At 34.4% G+C, this 21,283-nt stretch overlaps 1 protein-coding gene and 1 long non-coding RNA gene across 3 annotated transcripts in view; one reads left to right on the top strand and one right to left on the bottom strand.

The window, feature by feature from the left end:
- The window catches only part of LOC149551996 (DNA-directed RNA polymerase V subunit 1-like), a 383,310-nt gene that overhangs the window by 166,647 nt on the left and 195,380 nt on the right, over nt 1–21,283 (bottom strand). The window contains exons 12-13 of the mRNA XM_089787485.1: nt 16,208–16,295; nt 15,978–16,096 (exon numbers count right to left, since the gene is read on the bottom strand). Of these exons, the coding sequence (XP_089643611.1) occupies nt 15,978–16,096; nt 16,208–16,295 (207 nt within the window). The remainder of the gene's footprint in view (nt 1–15,977; nt 16,097–16,207; nt 16,296–21,283) is intronic.
- Nucleotides 1–21,283, top strand: part of LOC149551999 (uncharacterized) — a 236,598-nt gene that overhangs the window by 165,903 nt on the left and 49,412 nt on the right. The window lies entirely within an intron of this gene.

The following is a 21,283-nucleotide window of genomic DNA, read 5'->3' as shown; positions in this document are numbered from 1 at the left end:
GTTGAAGAGTATGTTCATGGTGAGGTGGTAGAATCTTCTTGTGTCATTGGTTGTTTAAATTAAAGAAAATTGTTGGATGATGTCCCTCATGATAAAGTCAAGAAAGTTATTTTTGGATGGCTATGCGTTTTAGGAAAAGATTTTAGAGCTAGTCACTTTTGTTAAAAGGAAAATCTAGAGATTTTATTGTACCTATGTTATTGTAAGGGCTGCATTATCGGTTGTACCTGACACCCTAAAGTGTTTTGGTTTAACATATTGATGAATCAGGTGTCCAGAAAGGACTACTACAGTACTAACGAGTACAGCAGTTGGGTACCCATGTATCTTAGTAGATGGATATTAAAACCACTTGAGTGTGAATTTTGTCGTGATATTAAAACCACCTATGTGTTTGGAAGTTATATTGTTTTTAATATTGTTGTCACTGAGATGTCTAATATTAGTGTTAGTAAAAAATTAGATGCCTCAAAATATGGTATTTCAAAAAAGTGAGATGGAGGTGATTTCAAAAATAAAAGGTTTATGGGAAGTAGCCACAGAAGATAAACCTAAAGCAATTGTCATGAGGGGAAAAAATACAAATGATAGTATCTTCTAAGTGATTCTATATGGGGTACCTAATAAGGCTTTAGGTTAGGACCCATCCTTTTTAGATTATGTTGGAATATCTAAAAAAACTTGATAATTAATTTATGGGGAGATGTTACAAAGATAAATTAATTATCCTCAGTATTGTAGCTTGGTTGACACAGACCAACTGCCTAGGACAAACAACCACCACATAATTCACATGTTTCACCTACTTGCCATTAATAAAACAACCAACTGTGGTTTGCAATCTTCTTAGCATTTAATATCTATTTGCATATAAACTTAATAGTCTATGTTCCCCCGAGTTTCCGGTATGGGGACGACAGGGGACAGCAGGACGGATTTCTGGGACGACAAATTTTTTTGGCGATTTTGGGGACAGGGGGGACAGTTATAAATATAGGGAAATTTTAAAATATACATTGAAATTTGTAAATATACATGTCATTCATATGAAACTAAGCACAAAGCATGTCATTTAAACATTATAGAACCATAACATACAACATTTGAATGCCATCTACGAAATAATATCCGATTTTACTATTTTAGTACCCAATTGTCAAAATGCATATCAATACAATATCAGAGAACATTGAACAATGAACATTAAGTTATTAACAATTGTCAATACCATAAGACTCATAATGATAAGTATGATAAATCTGAAAATCGAAATCAAAATATGCCCAAAGCTATAGGCCCAAAGGGTAGAGAGCTGCCATAAAGTAATAAGTATCATATTATCAATGTATCATAATCATGTTCATGTCCAACATAAAAAGCAAAACATAGAAAATGAAGCAGACTGCTGCTCCTATTCTGCCTCCACTGCCATGGTATCAAAATTAGAGGAGTCCTCACTGTCATCCTCCACAAGAAGCGCGGTCTCATCTAATGGAACCCCAACTAGTCCTGGTGCTGTGTCATCCTCATCTATCTGGGCCACATCCTCAAGCTCAACATCCCATCGTAAAGCTGGTGTCTGCCTATACTCTCGAGTCTGACAATCGGCAAGTCGAAGAGCATGATGCACTCTCACTAGCTTCTTCGCTCTTTTAGAGGTAAGTCTATTCCTCTTGATACAGTGGATATATGAATATGTGGACCAATTCCTCTCTGCAGCTGAGGAACTAGCAACCTGTGAAAGAAGGCGACTGGCAAGTATCTTTAACTCAGGTGTATCTCTCCCATGCCAGGTCCACCATCCAATAGGATCCTTCTGTGCCAAAACAACTCTATCCAACCTTGCTTGTGGCTTACCCAAGTTTGGGCCACGAAGGTTGGTGAAATCAAGGAACTGTGCACGAAGAGTAAAGGCATCTTGAGCTGAATACATCTTATCAATTGCTCTTGTGAAGCCATCCAAAACCTCAGGATCATCACATGGGAGGCCCCTTCCACCCAATTGTGCATACCATTTGGGATTTAGAGCAAAGGCTGCCATATGAAGCGAGGTATTCATCATGTTCCACCTCCGCGTCACAATAGGCCTAATATGCTCCTCATAAAAGCCCGATGTAAGATCCTTTGCCGCAACAATTCTCTTCATCTTACCCAACATGCTGTCAATAGTCTCATAGATCTCTCCGAAACTAGGAGCATCAGTATCAGCATATCTAATGACATCAACAATGGGTGCTATGACAGAGCAAATATATCTGCAAGATCAAGATGTCAACAAAAATAAAAATCAGAATTAGAATTTTAAGAATTTTAAGACTATTAGTAGGAAAATCAGCAAGCAAAAGACTAATAATAAATTTAAAAATCAACAACTTACTTCATTGTGGACCACTAACTCTCATCAAGGATCCTTTGCCTCACTGTTTTTCCTTCAGAGGACTTAGAATGAGGCCATTGTCCCCACTCTATATTCACCAACATCAATTGAAAGGCCTCATACACCTCAATCATCCTCTCCATCAAGATGAAATATGTGCAATACCTATAGAAACAATTAAAAATTTAGAATTTAAACTTAAACATTAATGATTAAAATTTAAAACTAAAAGCATCACATGTAAGTAAACTTACAAATAATTTTTTTAAATAAGTTAAAGTTAAAACAAACTAAAAGTAAACTATAATTATAATTGACATACCTTGTCTCGGCTGGTTTGAGGAACTCCTTCTTAGAGAAGGACCTGAATAGAGCAAGTGAAGTGTGGTGGTTGCAAATAAACATTTGCACTTCTCTAGCTTCTAGCACCGCTTGTTTCACCCATTCAGTCTTCCCTATGTCCTTCAATGCATTGTTCAAGGAATGAACACAACAAGGGGTCCAAAATATGTGCCTATAACCACCCTCTATCATCAAACAAGCTGATTTGCATACAGGTGCAGAATTTGTGATAACCTGTACAACATTAGAGGGCCCAATCTCCTCTATGGCATCTCGCAAAATGGTGAATTGGAATTCTGCATCCTTCTTCTTTCCTGAGCAATCTATGGCTCTAAAAAAAAAGAGTCAGCAAGGGATGTGACAATAATATTGATGAGTGGCCGATGTTTAACATCGGTCCACCCATCCATCACAATAAAGCAGCCTGTCCTAACCCAAGTGCATCTCATATCCTCAAATAACAAAGCAACCTTTAAGTACTCTTCATCTAGGATAGTGGTTCGTAGCTTATGCTCACCGGGGGGTACAAATGAGGAATTCATGCTCAAAATATCTTTCACCATTTGTTCATAATAAGTGGAACGGGCTGCATTATGTGGGATACCATTAGCAACAAAGAATCTACGAACGGATGCCTCACACTTCTCCTTTGTGCATTAAACATACTTTCCACTAAGCCCTTCTCACCACTACTCATCTTTCTCTTCCCTCTAGACCCAGTAGGGCTGCCACAAGTACCAATGGCGGATGAAATATGCCTAGATGATTGTGAGGGAATGGATGGTGATGTCACTGTCAGCCTCTAAGTGCAATCTTTGGCATTCTAATTTTTATTCATCAATTAGGTTAGGACAAGCTTTGACTCTTCGGCGTGAAACACCTAAAAAAATGTGACTTCACTCTTGTATAGCTGCCCCTAAAATCATCAAGACAAATATGGCAATCCCACACTCTAATCCCTCCCAAATTCTTTTTATCATTTGGCCAAGGTATGACATATTGGAGAAGAGGTTTTTTCCTATTGAAAGGACCCTTTGCAAAATTCTTCATAATGGCGGAAGGGCATTTAAACAAATCAGCTTTAGGATCGGGTTTTTGCCTAGTGTCACTACTAGCAACATCAACCCCTACATTTTCTTCTTCACTACTACTACTTATACTCCCACTGCTGCTCATTGTGTTTAAATATGCAATTGAATAGATATATGAGCTGAAACAATGAAAAAAAAAAAAAATCAGACTTTGCAAGCTGCAAATTTATCAAAAAAATGATAGATGGAAGCACAAAGAGTTTTATACTTACTTGGTGGACAAAATAGAAGATCAAACCCTTGGTCAAGCTCTTGGAAGCAAAAATTTTACCTCCTCTACTTGCAAAATGAAAACTCCAGCCGGCTGCAACATAAAATAAAACCCAAACAATTGTTAAAACAACTTAAATGTGTGGAGTAATATACATTTTAGGGCTTTTGGAGGAGTGGGGCCCACTAGCCGACCAAGAAGGAGGCTTTAAAAGTTTTTTTTATGTTTCTTTAAAAAAGTTATGTGCATACAAAAAAGGGGGATGGCCGGTTGTACCCAGTACGGTCGGGGGACGGCTAGACGTCCCCTTTCCGTACCGGGTACTGCTGGCCATCCCCTTCCCCCCCCCCCCCCGCGTTCCCGAGTTTCCGAAACGTCCCCTGGAAAAAAAAGGTCATTTGGGGACGGCTGGGGGATGTCCCATACCCATCCCCCTATCCCCGGGACATCCCTGTCTCCGAAACGTCGGGTTTTAGGCCGAGTACTCGTCCCTGGGGAACATAGCTTAATAGATTGGGCCTAAATTCCTCAGAGCCCATATTTGGGTTTCTCCTATGGTTTTTCCTCTATGCCGGTGTTTTCAACTCGGTATCATAGTAATTGTGTCTTCAACTAAAGACCAAATTACAAGTTTGAATACATGAAGAAAACAAGAAATATTATGGGATTGCAAAAGAGGGTGGAGCATACAAAGTACATTCACCTTATACATCTACTTGTCCAAACATTTTCCTAATCAAGGAAAGCCAAAGGGCATAAGTAAGCACATGAATTCAAACAATTGAACCCAAAATTTACCACAATTATTACACAACTCACAAGGATAATTTTCCTATTATGATTCCCTAACCATTTGATTTTGCTTTTCATACCATAACATAGTTATACTCCTTGGATTTTCCAAAAAATAAAATATAAAAAGTCAATTTCCGTGCAATCATAAAAGTATTACATATGATATAGGTGTTACACTAAACTCAACCATAATCCCAAAATGGAATCACCACCAATTGGATTGTGAAGGTTTTTCATCCTCCAATCCAAATTGAAACCAAGTGGGGTTTCTTCCCTCAAATTCACAAATTAATATTTTCATTCTTGAGTGTTCAATTTCTGAAAATTTAAATTCATCAAAGAAATAACGAATAATCCAAATCGAGTGCTAGCCTCCCCTTTATAGCTGGATTGATTTCAGCCCTTTATTTTATTTTTCAATCTTAGTGAATTCAAATGCACCTTTTCCAAAATCAAGAAATACATAAGTTTTACAATATATCCCTCATGAATTTTAAAGCTGATGTTTTGAAAGATGATTGGCCTCAAAATTATAATGCAACTAAGAAATTGTTTCCCGTATCTTGTTACTTAGCCTTAAGGAAATAGAGAAAGGCTACGGATCTTCAATAAATCCCTCAATTTTGAGAAGGGAACATGACAATTGACACTTCCCAACATCTCTTGCCCTTCTGTAATTGCAATCCTAGATGCTTAAAAATATCTATTCCTTCAAATGCACTAAGCAATCAATAATAATGCTATTCTTAACTTCTTTTCACTAATGTTGATGATGACTTCACAAAAAAAAGATTAACTTCCTCTCATCATCTAAGGGAAAGAAACCCTACTAAAGGAATGATATATTGTCCAAGATACCTTTTGAGCCTTGACAATTATGAACCTTACTGTGCTTTGGAAACTCCAGCTCATAGCAACCTCATCCACTCTCCTTATAATACTCTAAGGTCCATAGAACTTGGGTTTGCAATATTTAGATATTGTTTTCTGAATTAAATACTACTTGTATAGCTGCAACGTCAAGGGAATGTGTATCCAAATTTAAATGTCTTCTCCATGCAATTCCAATCAGCATAAAGCTATTGTGTTTATGTACATATAGAATATGATCCTTGAAAGGCCTCAATATATCTTGGCTATGGATGTACAAGACACTAGGTCAGTACCCTATTATCTCAAATAATCACATCAAAAAGAGTCAAAGCATTGTATCCATAAAGTTCTATAAATGGAAACTTACTTGAAGACATGTAGTGCAAAGCATCATAATCATATTGTCCCAAATGCAACCAATCAACAAACATCCTTTGTTGATCCAAATATAATTCCTTAAGTATACTTCAACCCATTTTTTACTATCAATGTTTATCCATCCATTTGAGAGTTGTAGCTTGTACTTGTAACAAGTTTGGCACCTACTAATTGAAACAGATCCTTACAAAAATCACTAAGAAATCTATTATTATATTTTCTCCCAATGCTTTCAAATAATCCACGTGATCTCTTCAAGAAAATGTGCACACTCTCTTACCCCTTTTCGATGTGGAATGGGCAAGGATTGAAACAAGCATGCTAGAAGGGTATGCCTGAATTTGTTTTCTTGGCAAGTGATGCACTCCTTGGCATTTTTGACAATGTTCTTCTATAGTTCTTTCCAAGAGAGCCTCTCCATTTATTTCACATATGATGTTATGTCCAAAACATTTTGAGTGGTACATCATAGAATAGACCCAAAATATTCTCTTCCATTATAGAGTTTGAAGCTAAGAAGATCGTATTATTAAAATTTAAAAAGAATAAGGTTTTCTTTTACTATATAGTTATCATTTTTCAGCGTCCCATCAACGAACTAAGCTGTAAAAGCATAACATACTCAACACCAGATCAAATTTCAAATTAATAAATATAATGGAAACAAAACATAAAGTAGATTTCCTAGAAAGTGCACCAAGTACAATATTGATTTAATTTTAACATATTCTATATAAAAATCATAAGCATGAAGTTTAACCTCCCACATTTTTGGTTTACCGTTCAAATCTATTTGATTAAGAAGAAACTTGAAACTACTATGAATAGTTTTGACCATGAATCTACTATGCCAAAGATTGTCTAATTTTGACCAAGACATGCCTAATGATTAACATGTCCTTATCAAAAACGAGAATCATTTTTCTAACCCTTTTGGATATTGAGTCTTGAAAACTATAGGAAGATCATTTTTGTTAATACCACCATGATCTCCTCCCCTGAAGCATCTCATTCTAAAAAAAAAGGTTAAAATAAATTGACCAAAATGGGTGAGGAACTTATAGCCTTTGAGCTTATAAAAAATTTGTCATGTTGACTATAACCATGAGAATAGCCAAAAGGGGTGAGGAACTTGTAAGTTTGTAAGCTTTGAGCTTATCAAAACTCATCACGTTGACTCTAACCATTAGAAGGTACCCTTCTTTTAAAGATCTACTCAATTTGTGATGACCCCAAACTAAATATTCCTGAACTTCCTAATTTTGGTGTATTGGCAATTTCGCAAACACTTGACATCCAAGCGGTCCTGTTTGCTTTCTGAGTTATGGATCATTTGATAGATTGCCAATATTTATGAGCTATGTTACTGGGTGCGCTTAGTCTAGGGCCAGAGGGGGATGCAATCCACTTGGAAGAGCACACTCACACGCTCACACAAAGACAATTTTGGTCAACTATTAACAAAAAGAAGAATCAACTAAGGATAAGTGAATTACTAAGACGGTGGAATAAGCATTCTCATAAGTATTGAATAATTTCATGGTGTCTTCCTCAACTTGCAAATCAAAATTGAATAACCAAAATTGGTTGATTATTATTCTAATGATGTGTTATCATAGTTCAATATCTTGTTAAAATATCTATGATATCTCGGCTTCTCGTGAGATTCTAGACTTGTCGCAAAAAATCATCCTTTTCGCACGAGATTCTAGACCCACTGAGAAAACTTATCCTTTTCACACTCGATTCTAGTTCAAAGAAAATGAACTTCTCACCACAATAAAATATGAACTTCTAGTTGATATCTCTGCAACTTCTCACAAGAAGTGCTACAGTTCTCGAGGGGAGCATGTGAGTTTGCTTGTAAAACGACAGACATGCCAAAAAACAAGTTTATTATTTCCTTTTTGTAACATTGAGCTTGTTGGGTGTGGCAGAAAGCTTTGGGAGGAGAAAATAGGTGTTTTCTAGTGATTTAGAGCAATTGCCGATGATTTAAGTCATTTTTAAAATTCCCAATATTTTCTCGAGAAGTTGTTGATTTCACTCTGATATTTGCCGAGATGTTTTTTTGCCTCGCTGAGAAGTGGCAAAGAACAAGATTTTAAACTATGTGTGTTACAATCTACAAAAATGGCTAACAACAATAATGGAAGAACCAACCATAGTTCATTTCAACACTCAATGTAATTTAGAGATTGAACAGTGGCATACAATGTAGATAAGGAAGGAATTTTTTCAACGATAATAGGATAAGGACATAGTATTCAAAGGAATCAACCATTAATATAATCATGCATCAATTAAGGCCTAAGGATTAAGCGTATAATGAGAGAACTAACTATTAGAAAGAAACTTGTACATCTTATTTGACTAACAATTGCTATTTCAAAATATATATTATATATAATAATTTAATATAAATTTATAATATATATATATATATATATTAAGAGATATATATACCCACACACATATACATACAAATGCACCGAAAGCCCCCAAAACATTTCATGTATCTATGTACTGGGCTCTTGTAACTGTATTCACATTTGCAACCAAATCAATAACTAGCTTATGAACCATAGTTTAAATAGCTTCGCAATATATGCATCTTAGTAGATGATCTATGTAATGTTCCACCATTCTAAGGGAATTGTTTAGTATTGTGGCCCAATCATATATGTAACTTGTGGAATTATTTGTAACTCGTGAGCCTAATAGAGCCACTCTTAAATTATATTAGGGTTGAATTCTTTTTTAATGTAGGTTTAAACCAAATACTTATTTGGCTCCTAGGAAGCAATTGTAATAATCATTAATCAATCATCTATCTCATTGTATCTCCAATTCTAGTGTGGACTTGAATCTCTTGTTTGTAGTTTCTTGGCATTAGCAAAACTATTATTTGGATTGATTGAACTTGAATTTTATTAACATCATTGTTGTAATTGCAAAATTTGAAGTGAAGGTTATTGCATGGATATCATTTCCACGATCATTGATAAGAAATTCATTTACGAAATACCTAATTGTGATTCTATCTCTTAATCAAAGATCAATTACAAAGTCTAATACATTAGTATCATCATATATTCAAGACTTATCAAGAAAATGTAAAGAAGGATGTATGATAATAATGTTGTATGCAATAACTTATGCAATGAATCACTCCACTATTGAATCAGTGCCATATTAATATCGTTATCTAGAGTATCAGAGGATAAACTTGATAGCTAAAGACATTACTCATGGGGGCCTTGTAGATGGAGGAATAATAAATTGTGAGATTGCAAAAGCAATAGTAGAATCTATTTCAATCAGAACAATTTAGTTGTTATGGTAAATCAATTTTGTATAAAAAAAGGACGTAAAAGATCCCTATGTAGATTGACAAAGATGATGTTTCTAAGAAAACAATTGTGAACTAAAGAACAAAATAGAAACTACCCAAAAAACAAAAAATTAACTAAGACGATCATTAAAGAAACATTACAGTATTCTAATACCCTCCCCCCCCCCCCAACTAATGGTCATCATTTAACTACCTTACAAGAGACTATACATGTCTTATGGTCATAAATTCTTCAAAACATTTTGCTATTGCTAATACCCTTACTTGATCTAAGGAATGTCCATGACCAAGAGTAGCCAAAATAGTCTAGAAAAAATAGAAAATTATGCCCCTTTCTTCAAAATGCTTTGCAACAAAAGACAAGACCCTACTACTGACTTTATCACCATGATGAGTTTTCCACCAACCCTCCCAACATCTACAAAACTTCCGAATAGAATTCATCACCAAAAGTCCAACTTGATGTTGGGTAACAAAGTTGTCAGTCCCTGTACCCATAAAACACACCAAGAATAGTTCCCATGAATTTTGAGGAAATTTTTTTAAAAACCTTCACATTTTTGCTAATGAAATCAACTCCCCAAAGAAAATTACAAAAATTCACAATTTTGCAATTTTTTTGCCAAACCCAAGATTACAAATTGTCAATGGAAAAAATGATAAAAACCCACAAAGAATCCCACACAACTTTGCAAATTATAAAACCTAGAATCAGTTCTAAAGGATAGAATCAAACAAATAACTAGCACAGAAACCAAATATGGATCAACATATAAAATATCATTTTTAAGGAAAAAGTGGTAAAAAACCTTCTAGAAACTAGAGAGCCCTCACTGACAAGAGAAATCCCTCAATTTTTGAAGGAAAAAATATAAAAGAAAAAATAGGAAAATTTCAAGAGGAAAATTTATTAAAACCCACCATAAATTTTCGAAGGGAATAAAATTATGAAAATCCATGAGGAATATTTGAAGGGGAAAATAGTTATGAAAACCCATCAAATAAATTTTTCTTGGAAAATTTATGAAAACCCATTAGAAATGTTTAAAGGGGAAAAAAAATCTAAAAAATCCATTAAATTTTTTTAATGGAAATAATTATGAAAACCTATCATAAATTTTTTATTGCAAAAACTTATGAAAATCCGTGAGGAATGTTTTAAGGTAAAAAACTATGAAAACCCATCAACGAAACCTTCATGCAAAAAAATAAGAGATTTCACGTGGTAAACATATGCAACACGCAACTTACAAAAGAACATGCAACTATAAAAAACCAAAGACTTTTTCTCAATCTTCAAAATCATGCGATCAAAACCCTTGACTAGGATTGTAACTTTCAACAAATACGTTTGTAAAACCACAAAATTTTCATAAAATAGCTCATGATTTTTATTTTAGAAATCAAAAAACAAGTTTGTGGAAACAAATTCTGGATTAGAATAGGCTAAGCAATTTCTTCAAAAAATCATCATTTTTTGTGAAATCCCATCGACCCGCTCCAATGCCATGTTATTGTAGATTAATGTTGCATGAAACAAAGTAGATGAAAGATCCTTATAGAGATTTACAAAGATGATGTTTCTAAAAGAAACAATCGTGAACTAAAGACGACAATAGAAACAAACTAATAAACAAAAAACTATTTGAGATGACCATTAAAGAAACATTACAATATTTTAGTGAGAACATCATGGGGAAAGCATACCTTAATATTTTCATATATACAACACAATTGGTTGTTGAGAACCTTATATACCCTGTGTTGACTGAAGGTAACATTTTCTCTACAGGTTACAAAAACTATCTGAAAGCATCCTCATAGATACAACACTCTCATTACTGTCAATGATTCCCAACATTGTATATTAATCTATCGTAATCACACAACAAAAGTGTTGGTCATAAGTTAAGTGCTAAAGGTTAGCTCTTTCCACTCTACAACTTGCTCTATTTCTATTATCACTTTTTTATTCTTTTATATACTTGGAGCAAAATTGTCATTCACTTCGCAAGATAGTTTTGTTTTTCTTAAGTGCAGTTGCAGACATTACAGTGGTATCAATAAAAGTGATGTTCTCAATCTACTAGGAAGTTCAGAGTGTTGAACACAATATGAAGCCTCCCAATGGCCAATGGTGGATCAAGGTACCACAAAAAATTAGTGAGGAGCTTAGGGATAGCGTTGACATCCCACTAGATATATTGGAAATATATTTGAGTAATGTGGACCAATGACCTTGAATGTCAATACAGAGGACTCTTGCTCCTCTTGATCCTAGCTTAAGATAACTGTAGTTATTGAGACATATTGACAAGGAAATCAAGCTAGCAGCTACTTCATTCCTAAGCAAGATATTGAGGATCTCATCTCTTTTTGAGGATCTTCACTCCTTGAGTACCATATGATGCTAATATCCTAAAGGAGACATTGCACTTGATCAACAAATTTTAGAGCCTTGATGACATAGGTAACATTACTTCTACAAGGAGGTTTACAGTACTGGAAATCTTTGAAAAAATTAGAGCAACCTCCTCTTGGATCTAGGATTGCAAGATTTGATCTACAAAATGTTTCATCACTTCTTAGTCATGAAGGAGTATCATGATAACAAGGTTTCTTCTACTATGGAGAGCATTATGATTTTGTGCATTGAAGAAATGGATGTAATACCCCAACCTATCATATTTATGCTATGGGTTGTTCAAAATCAAGAATGCATTTCTTCTATTGCTGCAAGTATATTGGCCAATAATGTATGCAAGCATTGTGAGAAAAAATTGAAGACTTCCTTGAACAAGGATGAGGTAGTTGGTGACAATAATAAGAGGGATGGACTACATGATGAGAATGAAGACATGTTCACATCGTCACTTCATATCCACATATGAGGATATGAGCAAAAAAGAATCAACTACACCTTCCAATGGAGAACACATCAGCTTACATGGAAGCCACAAGGATGAAGAACATGCTTGCACAAAGTTCACAAAGCTAACATTGGTCGATCAGCTTCATGGAGATGTGGGCTGTACCAATGAGCATTTGCATGAGAAAGATCTATAGTTGGTTGAATACTTGTTGAGATTATATATGAGGCATTTTACCTTAGAGAGTTGATTATTGAAACTAGGAGATTGCCTAACAATAAGGTCCTACAATATGACAATGTTTGGTTTGTCATGATTGTTTCACAACTCCTATAGGCAATGCACATAATGGAGATGTCAAATTGTATCAGTCCCATGGAAACATGTGACTTTCAATACTATAAACCAATACTTAATGCCCGAGGCAAAGACACTTCAAAGGAACACAATTCTATTCCTTGAATTTAATTAGAAGCCCTTGATCATCAAATGATTGAAATTGGAGATATTGATTGCACATGGTCCGATTTCACAACAGCAATTGAAGATGAGCATGAGGTAAAAGATTCAGCCCACCATTATGTTGATGGCAACTTGTCTGTGCATGAGTTTGATGGAAAGCAATGTTGGTGGAGACATAAGTTTAACAAATTTGGTCTTTCATGGAGAATTCCTGGGGTTTTCTCTACTAGAGACCCTTATAGAAAAGCTCATGTCTTGTCGAGATCATGGCTTCGCCGAATCATCTTTATGTGTAGGCATACCTATAGAAGCAATTAATATGTTTGTCCCTTCTGATGCATTTTCAAGGTATGGAGATTTACCTTTTGTTGGGCAGGAGGTGAGCATAACTGACATCTCTTGTGGCAAGTGGCATATAAAGGAGCAAGCAAGTCGGAGATAAGATTTAAGATTCTAGATTGGCATTGTTGGACATCAACTGATTGGTTTGATAGCATGATGAAGAGGGCACATGGCATTGACAAGCTTTATGTTTTGTTTTAGTGGGAACTTGATGAATTTCTCACAAATCCGAGCATGACATTGTTTATATCAAAGTTGAGCAACAAAAGATTGATGAAGATCTTATCTTTACAATACATCCATAAGGATTGAGGAGGTAGTGCTCACAATCATGATGCCACGTAGAGATTTCAGAGAATATGGCTACTAGTGTTTGCACATAGAATTTATCATATGGTAGGCAGTTTGATGTAAGATTGCTTGGGGCCAAGCAACTTTTGGCCTGGGGGATTATCATGTCCCTTTATTTTAGGGGAATATTTTCTATTTTTCCCCGATCCTATATGTAATTTGTGGACCTATTTGGAACACTCTTTTGAAATATGTTAGGGTCGAGTTGGTTGTTAATGGAGATCTAAATTTCATACTCATTCGGCTCCTGGGAAGCAATTGTAATCATCATCGATTAATCATCTATCTCATTATTTGTATCTACCATTCCAATTTGGATTCGAGTCTCTTATTTGTAGTATCAGACATGTAGGATCATCCCTGATTTGTTTGTGGCAATCAAATTCGTAAAATCTTCTTTTAAGGGAAATTTGGAGATTGGATCAGAAATTGATATTTTATCAATCAATATTTTGGAAATAAATTAATATTATTATGTGGGGTTCAGCATTCGAATTCAAGTTGTTCAATATTGTGAATATGAAAAAAGAATACGGAACCTGAGGAAATATTATTCTCGATCTGTTTTGTGCTAGCAAAAGTGTTATATGGATTGATCGACCTGGAATTTTATTGAAACCATTGTTGGAATTACAATTTTTGAAGTAAAAGCTATTACATAAGTAATGCTTCTGCAATCATTGGTAAGAAATTTGTTTATGAAATACCTGATTGCAATCCTATCTCCTTATCAAACATCAAATACAGAGTCTACTACTTTAATCATCGCATATTGAAGACGTGATTAGTGAAAATGCAACAAAGGATAGGCAATATTAATATTCGATCCAATATCTCATATACTGAACCATAATGCTGTATATTGATCTCTCTGAATCACACAAGTGGAGAATTGTTGGCTGTAAGTGAAGTGCTAAAAGTTAGGACTTACCACTCTGTAACCTGCTCTATTTTTACTATCAATGTGTGATCCTTATATACTCTTGGACCAAACTTGTCATTCACATGGCAAGGCAGTGTTGTTTCACTAGAGTGTCAATTTGGGGACATTACAATCCACACATTATTTGACATATAACCTCATTCATTTGAATATGTCTATAACAAACAATACACAGAAAACAAGACCAGGGTAAGTAAAATTATTACCACATTGCAAACTATTTCTGCTACCGATTTCAAAGACTTTGTTCCATAAAATTCAGTGCTCATTACAATCTCAGCATGCACCACCAGCTTCACACAACACTTTGTGACCAGCATGAAATCAAGTCATTGCAACATTAGAAATGAGTTGTAGGCTTTGTGCTGCTTGCCACTACTCCATGAGGCAGGCACACAAATAATAATGACTGTACACATACCTATCAGAGCAGTAGTTATTTGGTGATGCTATCATTTGGAATTGTATATGAGAGAAACAATTTAAGAATAGGTGAAATTTATTTTTCATAATTATACGAGACTTTATGTATGTATTTTCAAGATGTTTTAAAATGGCTTTCGATCTCTGGGAGTCGCAAAGCACACTATTTTTTTGAACTTAGTCAAATTTCAATAATCAACTGGCTCTTACATGCCATTTCTAATGTTATTCGTGTTGCTACATCATCTTGGCACCCACTGAAGGTGTATTTTCTATCTTTGGAAGTTGGAAGAATAAGCACTCTACATCTTTGTAATTCTAATTTTCTGGGACAGCAACTTGTGTTACTTTTGTAGTCATTTCCAGCTATATAAAAAGCTTGCAAACTAGTTGATAAAATGTCTCAGTGAAAGCTTTGAACATAGGCATGGTTTAATGGTAAACATATGATTCAAAAAATTAATTGCAGCTATTATACCTGTTAGTATTAATAAATTTTTCATATCTGGTTGTATGCAAATAGTTTGACAAAATGTCTGCAAGAAAAATCAGAAATTTTTTAAGTTTGGAACAATATCTCCAGGCCGTTTTATTGCACACTATCACAAGAAGTTTTTGGAAACATTAGTAATGCTATAGCATCTTCATAGCTAGCATCACCTTATGACCAAAACTATAATCTCTTTAATCATATTTACATTAGCCTTTATTTAGAGATGGCCACACCATCCTTGTCCTTGTAAATCTCTTTATAAATAGATATGGAATCATACTGGTATTTCCTAGATATTGCCATTATTTTCACTTTCTTGAGGTTTTGATTCAACTGTTGTCGTGAGAAACAAAAAACAATATTTATAACAAACAACAAAAATACAATTGAAACTATAATATAATTAAACTTACTCAAATGCACATTATATATCAATTTCACAGTATAAGAAACAAAATAGATTGATACAAATAAAGTTACGTTCAACAAAACCCATCAGAAAAAAAAATAGAAACAAGAAAATGTGAGAAAAGATGAGCATTTTCTACCATACAGTTACCTTTCCCTTTACTACAATGAAGAAGCCAATAGAGTTGTAAAATATAAATTCCATAAAAATCTTTAACCAAAAAAGCAAGTGTGTGACAGTAAATGAGCATGATAAAAATTACCTTATCCAAAACATAAGTCTGTCTGACCAGGGATGCAAGGGATTCCCTTTTGATTTGATTGATCTCTTGAGATTCAGAAGTAAAGAATCTATGGATAAGTTTGCTTCCCTAAGTAATCCCTGAAAAACATGTATGAGTTTCAATGTTCCAAATACAACATATAACCCTATTTGAAGCAAATAAACCAATCTATACTATTTAGAATAACATAAGCCACTTTTGCTAAACACCTCATCAAGTTGTACACAGCCAATAAATGGGGATCCAATCAAGAAAGAGCTCTTCGCAAAATTATCCAGAGTATCTGTATCGCAATGCCTGCAAAATGCCAAAAACAATAACATACTAAACATCACAAAAAAAAAATTTAATTTAGACAAAAGTCTCCTTTATGACTGTTCAAGTAATACCATAGATATATTATCCATTGAGAACACTTATTCAATGTGAATGAGAAATGATGGGCAGAGCTTCAATTATTCCTTCAAAATGGTTGCAGGTAAGCCATAACATTGAAGTAATAGAATATCGGTGTATCTGTCAGGCATCACTATTCCTTCTAAAGACACAGATCTGTGGACAAGCCACAGAGCAATAAATATGCAAGATTCTAGAGTTTGCAAGTCCACATTTGCATAATTTTCAAGTGCCAACAATATAAGTGAAGAAAAAATTAACAGCCCAAGTAGATAACAAATTGCAACACCAAAGACTTTACAGCATTTGAAAAAAAAAACTTTTAGAATTTATCAATTAGAAGAAGAAATTAATGATAAAGAATTGCATTTTTCTCCTTCACTTCGAAAAGGACTAATGATAACGAATTCCATTATTCTCCTTTGTTATCAAGAGCATTTCTTTTATTTGAATTTTGATATTATATCTATGATATAGATTACCTCAGATTTGTTGGTTATGTATTAAATAACTTTGGTAGATATCAGGAGTTAATTTTCTTGGGATAGTTTTAGGTATTTTTCTATGGGATTAAAAGGTTTTATAAACCGATGCTATAAACATAGAATTTATCTCAAAACCTATATTATAGTTCACTGTTACTCTTTGCACAGTATGACTTATTGATGCACTCATAATTTTCAATATGATATCCAAGCATTCAATCATGACTAATCATAAAGGTAAGGAAGGAAATCCTACAAGGATCCAGGACGGTTGTTTTCTACTGCTCAATGAAGTTCTTCTGTGTTTAATTGTATTCTTAACCACATTCTTAGGTTGGGAAGGAGATGCATCTTGAAAAGAAGAAAAACACAAAATTTTATCATTGAACGTATCATAACAAAGAAAAATCAATCAAAAGGATTCTGAGGTATTGGAGAATAGGTTAGCATGCCAATCATTTTATTAGTTATTTTTCTTGGTATTCAAAATTAGTTTTAAGATTTTCTCTCTATGGTGGTGCAGGAAGCATTTGGCAATATAAATTATTACCCTACCATACAATCCATTTTGTGTACTATTGGTTATAATCCTAATGAGATTAGTTTATCCTAAGCATAGGCACTTTTTTACATCAAGGCCTAATCTCTAGATAGTTCACAAACCACAATAGCTTTGTCACACATCAATTAGGATACCCACTGTAGTTGAACAAAGCAATGCATGTTACACTCAAGTCGAACTTTGGTTGTGATGGTTCCCAAAACCACAGATTGGAATCCTATGAGTCTTGCCAACTCGATGCTGGGATATCCAACCGGTTATGGCCAACTTGACAAGACCGAACAATTTGATTCGAGTCTTCTGCACTTTTGACTTTGCAAGACCAAGGCGGGTATACCTATCCTAAACAAATCACTTAAGTTCAAGATAATTATAACAGATCGATTTTGAATATTAATGAAAGTTTCCCAAATGGCAAGGATTACAGAAAATTTTAAACTTGCAAATTTTGATTTAAGAACAAAAGTAAATGGTTATGTAAATAAGAGTGTTTTAAATAAAGAATAATATTTATGTATTATTGCAACAAATAAATATATTAATTCTTCAAAAGAAAGATATGAAAAAATTGCTAGTGTATGGATTCTCAATCATGAATAATATAAAGACCAATGCCAAAATTGAAATGGGAAAGAGAGTCAATATTATAAGTTATTACGTACAACTTTATAATGTTCTATGCACCTTAACCATGAACAATTTAGTAATCAAGATGCAACGGGTCAAATATATAGACTCAATTCTAAACTAGTTTAAAATGTGTTTTAACTCCTATAGTTGGGAGACAAACCAGAAACAGATACAGAAATAATTAAATATTTCAAAATATCTATGATTATTGAGTTTAAAATGCTATAATTGATCCAATCCACTTATCTATCATATAATTTATCTATAGAATTTTAAAATAATTATAAAGGACACAACTTAATAATATTTCAACTGTAAAATTTAAAAATACAGAATTATGCTTACAAATGATGCCAGGAATAAAATTTGCAACAGAGACACTCCTTATGGATGATCCATCCATAGCAAATTATTCTAGAATAGCATAAAATTTTATCCAACAATCCACTATCCACGGGCTTAGTTCAATTATTCAATCTTCGCCAATACAAGAACATAATATATTAGAGGCGCAACAATAGCATTAGTATGTAAAATTTGTAAAAAAGAAAAAATATGAATTGTCTCTTTTTTTATTTTACATCTTACATTTATAAAGAGTCATCGGGTGCTTTTCAGAACATCGTGTCCTTTTATAACAAATAACCGAATATAAAACTTTAGTATAATTTTATCAAAAATAAACGACAGCTTGATAATCTAAATGACATGTCCTCAACGATGATTAGGATCAGCTTTACAAGCTTCCTTTAAACATATAAATGTGTCGAGTCTCCATACTCTCAATTCACACAAGCTCCTCCTTCAGCGCACATATTCATAACACCTGCAACAAGACAAAGAATTGTCAGATATGAACTAATAAATGAAAGAATCAGCAAGTGGAAATAGGTGACACAAAATCCCTAATGTTCCCAAACGAAAGCATTTGACTGGAATGGTGGAAGTGTTAGTGATGTTTTGGCTCTGTTCTAGAGCGTTGATGTATGTATCACTTAGTGCAGTTAAGACATCAGTTACGATAAATGGAAATGATATCATTCACTTCCATCTCCAATCTTCGCAATGCACTGGAGTCATATACGCAGTACTTGACTAGGGCCATGGAGCATCCTTATTAATGAATTTTGTTCTTAGTTGATTACAAGATTCATCAATTATGTTTTTGCTTTGCTTTTGCTCCATATAACAGTGAATGATACAATCCAATTCTTCGTCCATCTTTTCTTTTGAGAGGCAATAAAATTTACTCTTACTTGGCATCGTTCTTGTTTAGATAATATTGGTGCTAACTCCAAAGGTAGTGCTCAAGAGCTCTTTGTTATAAAACCCTCTTGTTGTTACCTGTACATGTCTTTTTATAGTGCAAGTATTCTTACATCAGATGCATCATTTATCATTTTTATCACGTTCCCACAATTTGTTGCTCACAATCATCTTGCATTCATTGTTACATAAGTATGTGTTACCATTGATTTAATATCGTATATCTATAATACTTTAGATTGACCGATGTTATATCTCTACATTTATTTTATCTATTTATTCTCTTTCCTGGATGATCTTTGTTGCTGTAAACACCCTTCTCAACTCATGTCTTGGTCTATATTCTTGTAAAATATATTGTGGTTGTTTAATTGATGCGTTCAACTTTAGTTTTAGAACATGGGTGGCCCTATGAGTGCTAAGATTTTTGTGCTGGTATTCATTTATGTTGCTTGCATAGTTCCATTTATTTGAATCTTCTTCTAAGTCCATAGCAGATTTCTCCAAATAGAGTTTATATGATAGACAAGCAAATAATAGAGCTTAATCTCTTTGCATATGCAGATATATTGATAATAACTGCTGCAAATTTTATTGTTGATTGGTATGGAAACTTTTCTCACACGCATGTGTTGCTGCACAAATACCTTAAACTTGATGATTTTATCAAAATACAAAAACATATATGTGCTGCTGGAATTGTATTTGCTGCAGCATTTAAATCTCTAAGTTCATAATTTCCTTCACACATCTAGTAGGATGACTAGCGTCTATGGAGTCAAAATAACAATGCCATCACATCTTCTATATTACTTCTCAAATGGATGCCCAGATTTTTTAAAATACTTAGGGCTCCATCGATGGCTCTTGTTGGGGACATATGCCCCCTATGGGCATAGTGACGATTCCACCTCTCTCTAGAGGAGCAGACCAAGCATCCATGCTTAACATGATGTTGTAATGTCCCCTATTTTGGGACATCAGAAAAGCTAAAAGCATATTATATATAATATTAAAATTGACTTGGAGAGCGTGGACTCAAAATATAAAAGGTCAATTTAATACCATAAAGTGGGCTAAAAAGGACAAGGTGAGATAAGACGAAAGGCCGAGAAGGAAGTCGATGAGTCACAACTATGAGGATAAAAGGAGAAGGGACTATTTCATTTGGTATGCTTGATTTATGATTCAGATTTCAGTTCTCTCTTGTGAGAGTTATTCAGGAAAGCTTCAACATTTAGCCAGTTTGAGGACATAGCCCCTCATGCCGACAGACAGTGGACACAAATGTAATGTTCCCGTTATAAAATATATCATTTATCAAACTTATTGTTAATGGGCCGATTGATTTAATATATCTATACATCTACAAGAAGTGGCACCAAACATCACCGTACAACTCACAGATCATTGCTAGGTATCGAAAGCACCGTACGGCCCCCCCAAACTATCACTCCGTACGCCATCCCCTCCCTCTCCATTGTACGCCAACAAAGACTACCATGCAGACATCTTTAACCACCGTACAACCACTTGATCACCATATGGCCTTACACTTTGCCATCTCTTCCACTTACAACCTTAATCCAACTTTCTGTACGGCCACTACTGTGACCTTCACACCGTACGGCCCTCACCCTAGGTTTCTGTACAGCCATCAAATCGATTGTCACCAGGCCTCTGCACTTGGGAATATTACAGTGGTATTAGAGCACTTCGATCCTACCAACCTCTGGATAGTGAATGAGATTTTATAGCCGGAAGAGAAGAAGGGCACATTCTATTGATAGAATGTCTACCAAACCAGAACCGACAGCTACCGAAGTCATGCCACTACTAAGAGAACTTGCTAGGAATCAGGCAGATATCACAGATACTCAGCGACTCATGGAAGAAACTCTCAAGAAGTTGGCAGATAATAAAATATATGCAGAACAAAATGGTCA

This window comes from Cupressus sempervirens, chromosome 6 (genome assembly GCF_028749045.1).
Source record: "Cupressus sempervirens isolate cs-2001-9-10 chromosome 6, ASM2874904v1, whole genome shotgun sequence".
Taxonomy (NCBI): domain Eukaryota; kingdom Viridiplantae; phylum Streptophyta; class Pinopsida; order Cupressales; family Cupressaceae; genus Cupressus; species Cupressus sempervirens.
The sequence above is the reverse complement of the archived record's forward strand: the minus strand, read 5'-3'. Positions and strand labels throughout refer to the sequence as shown.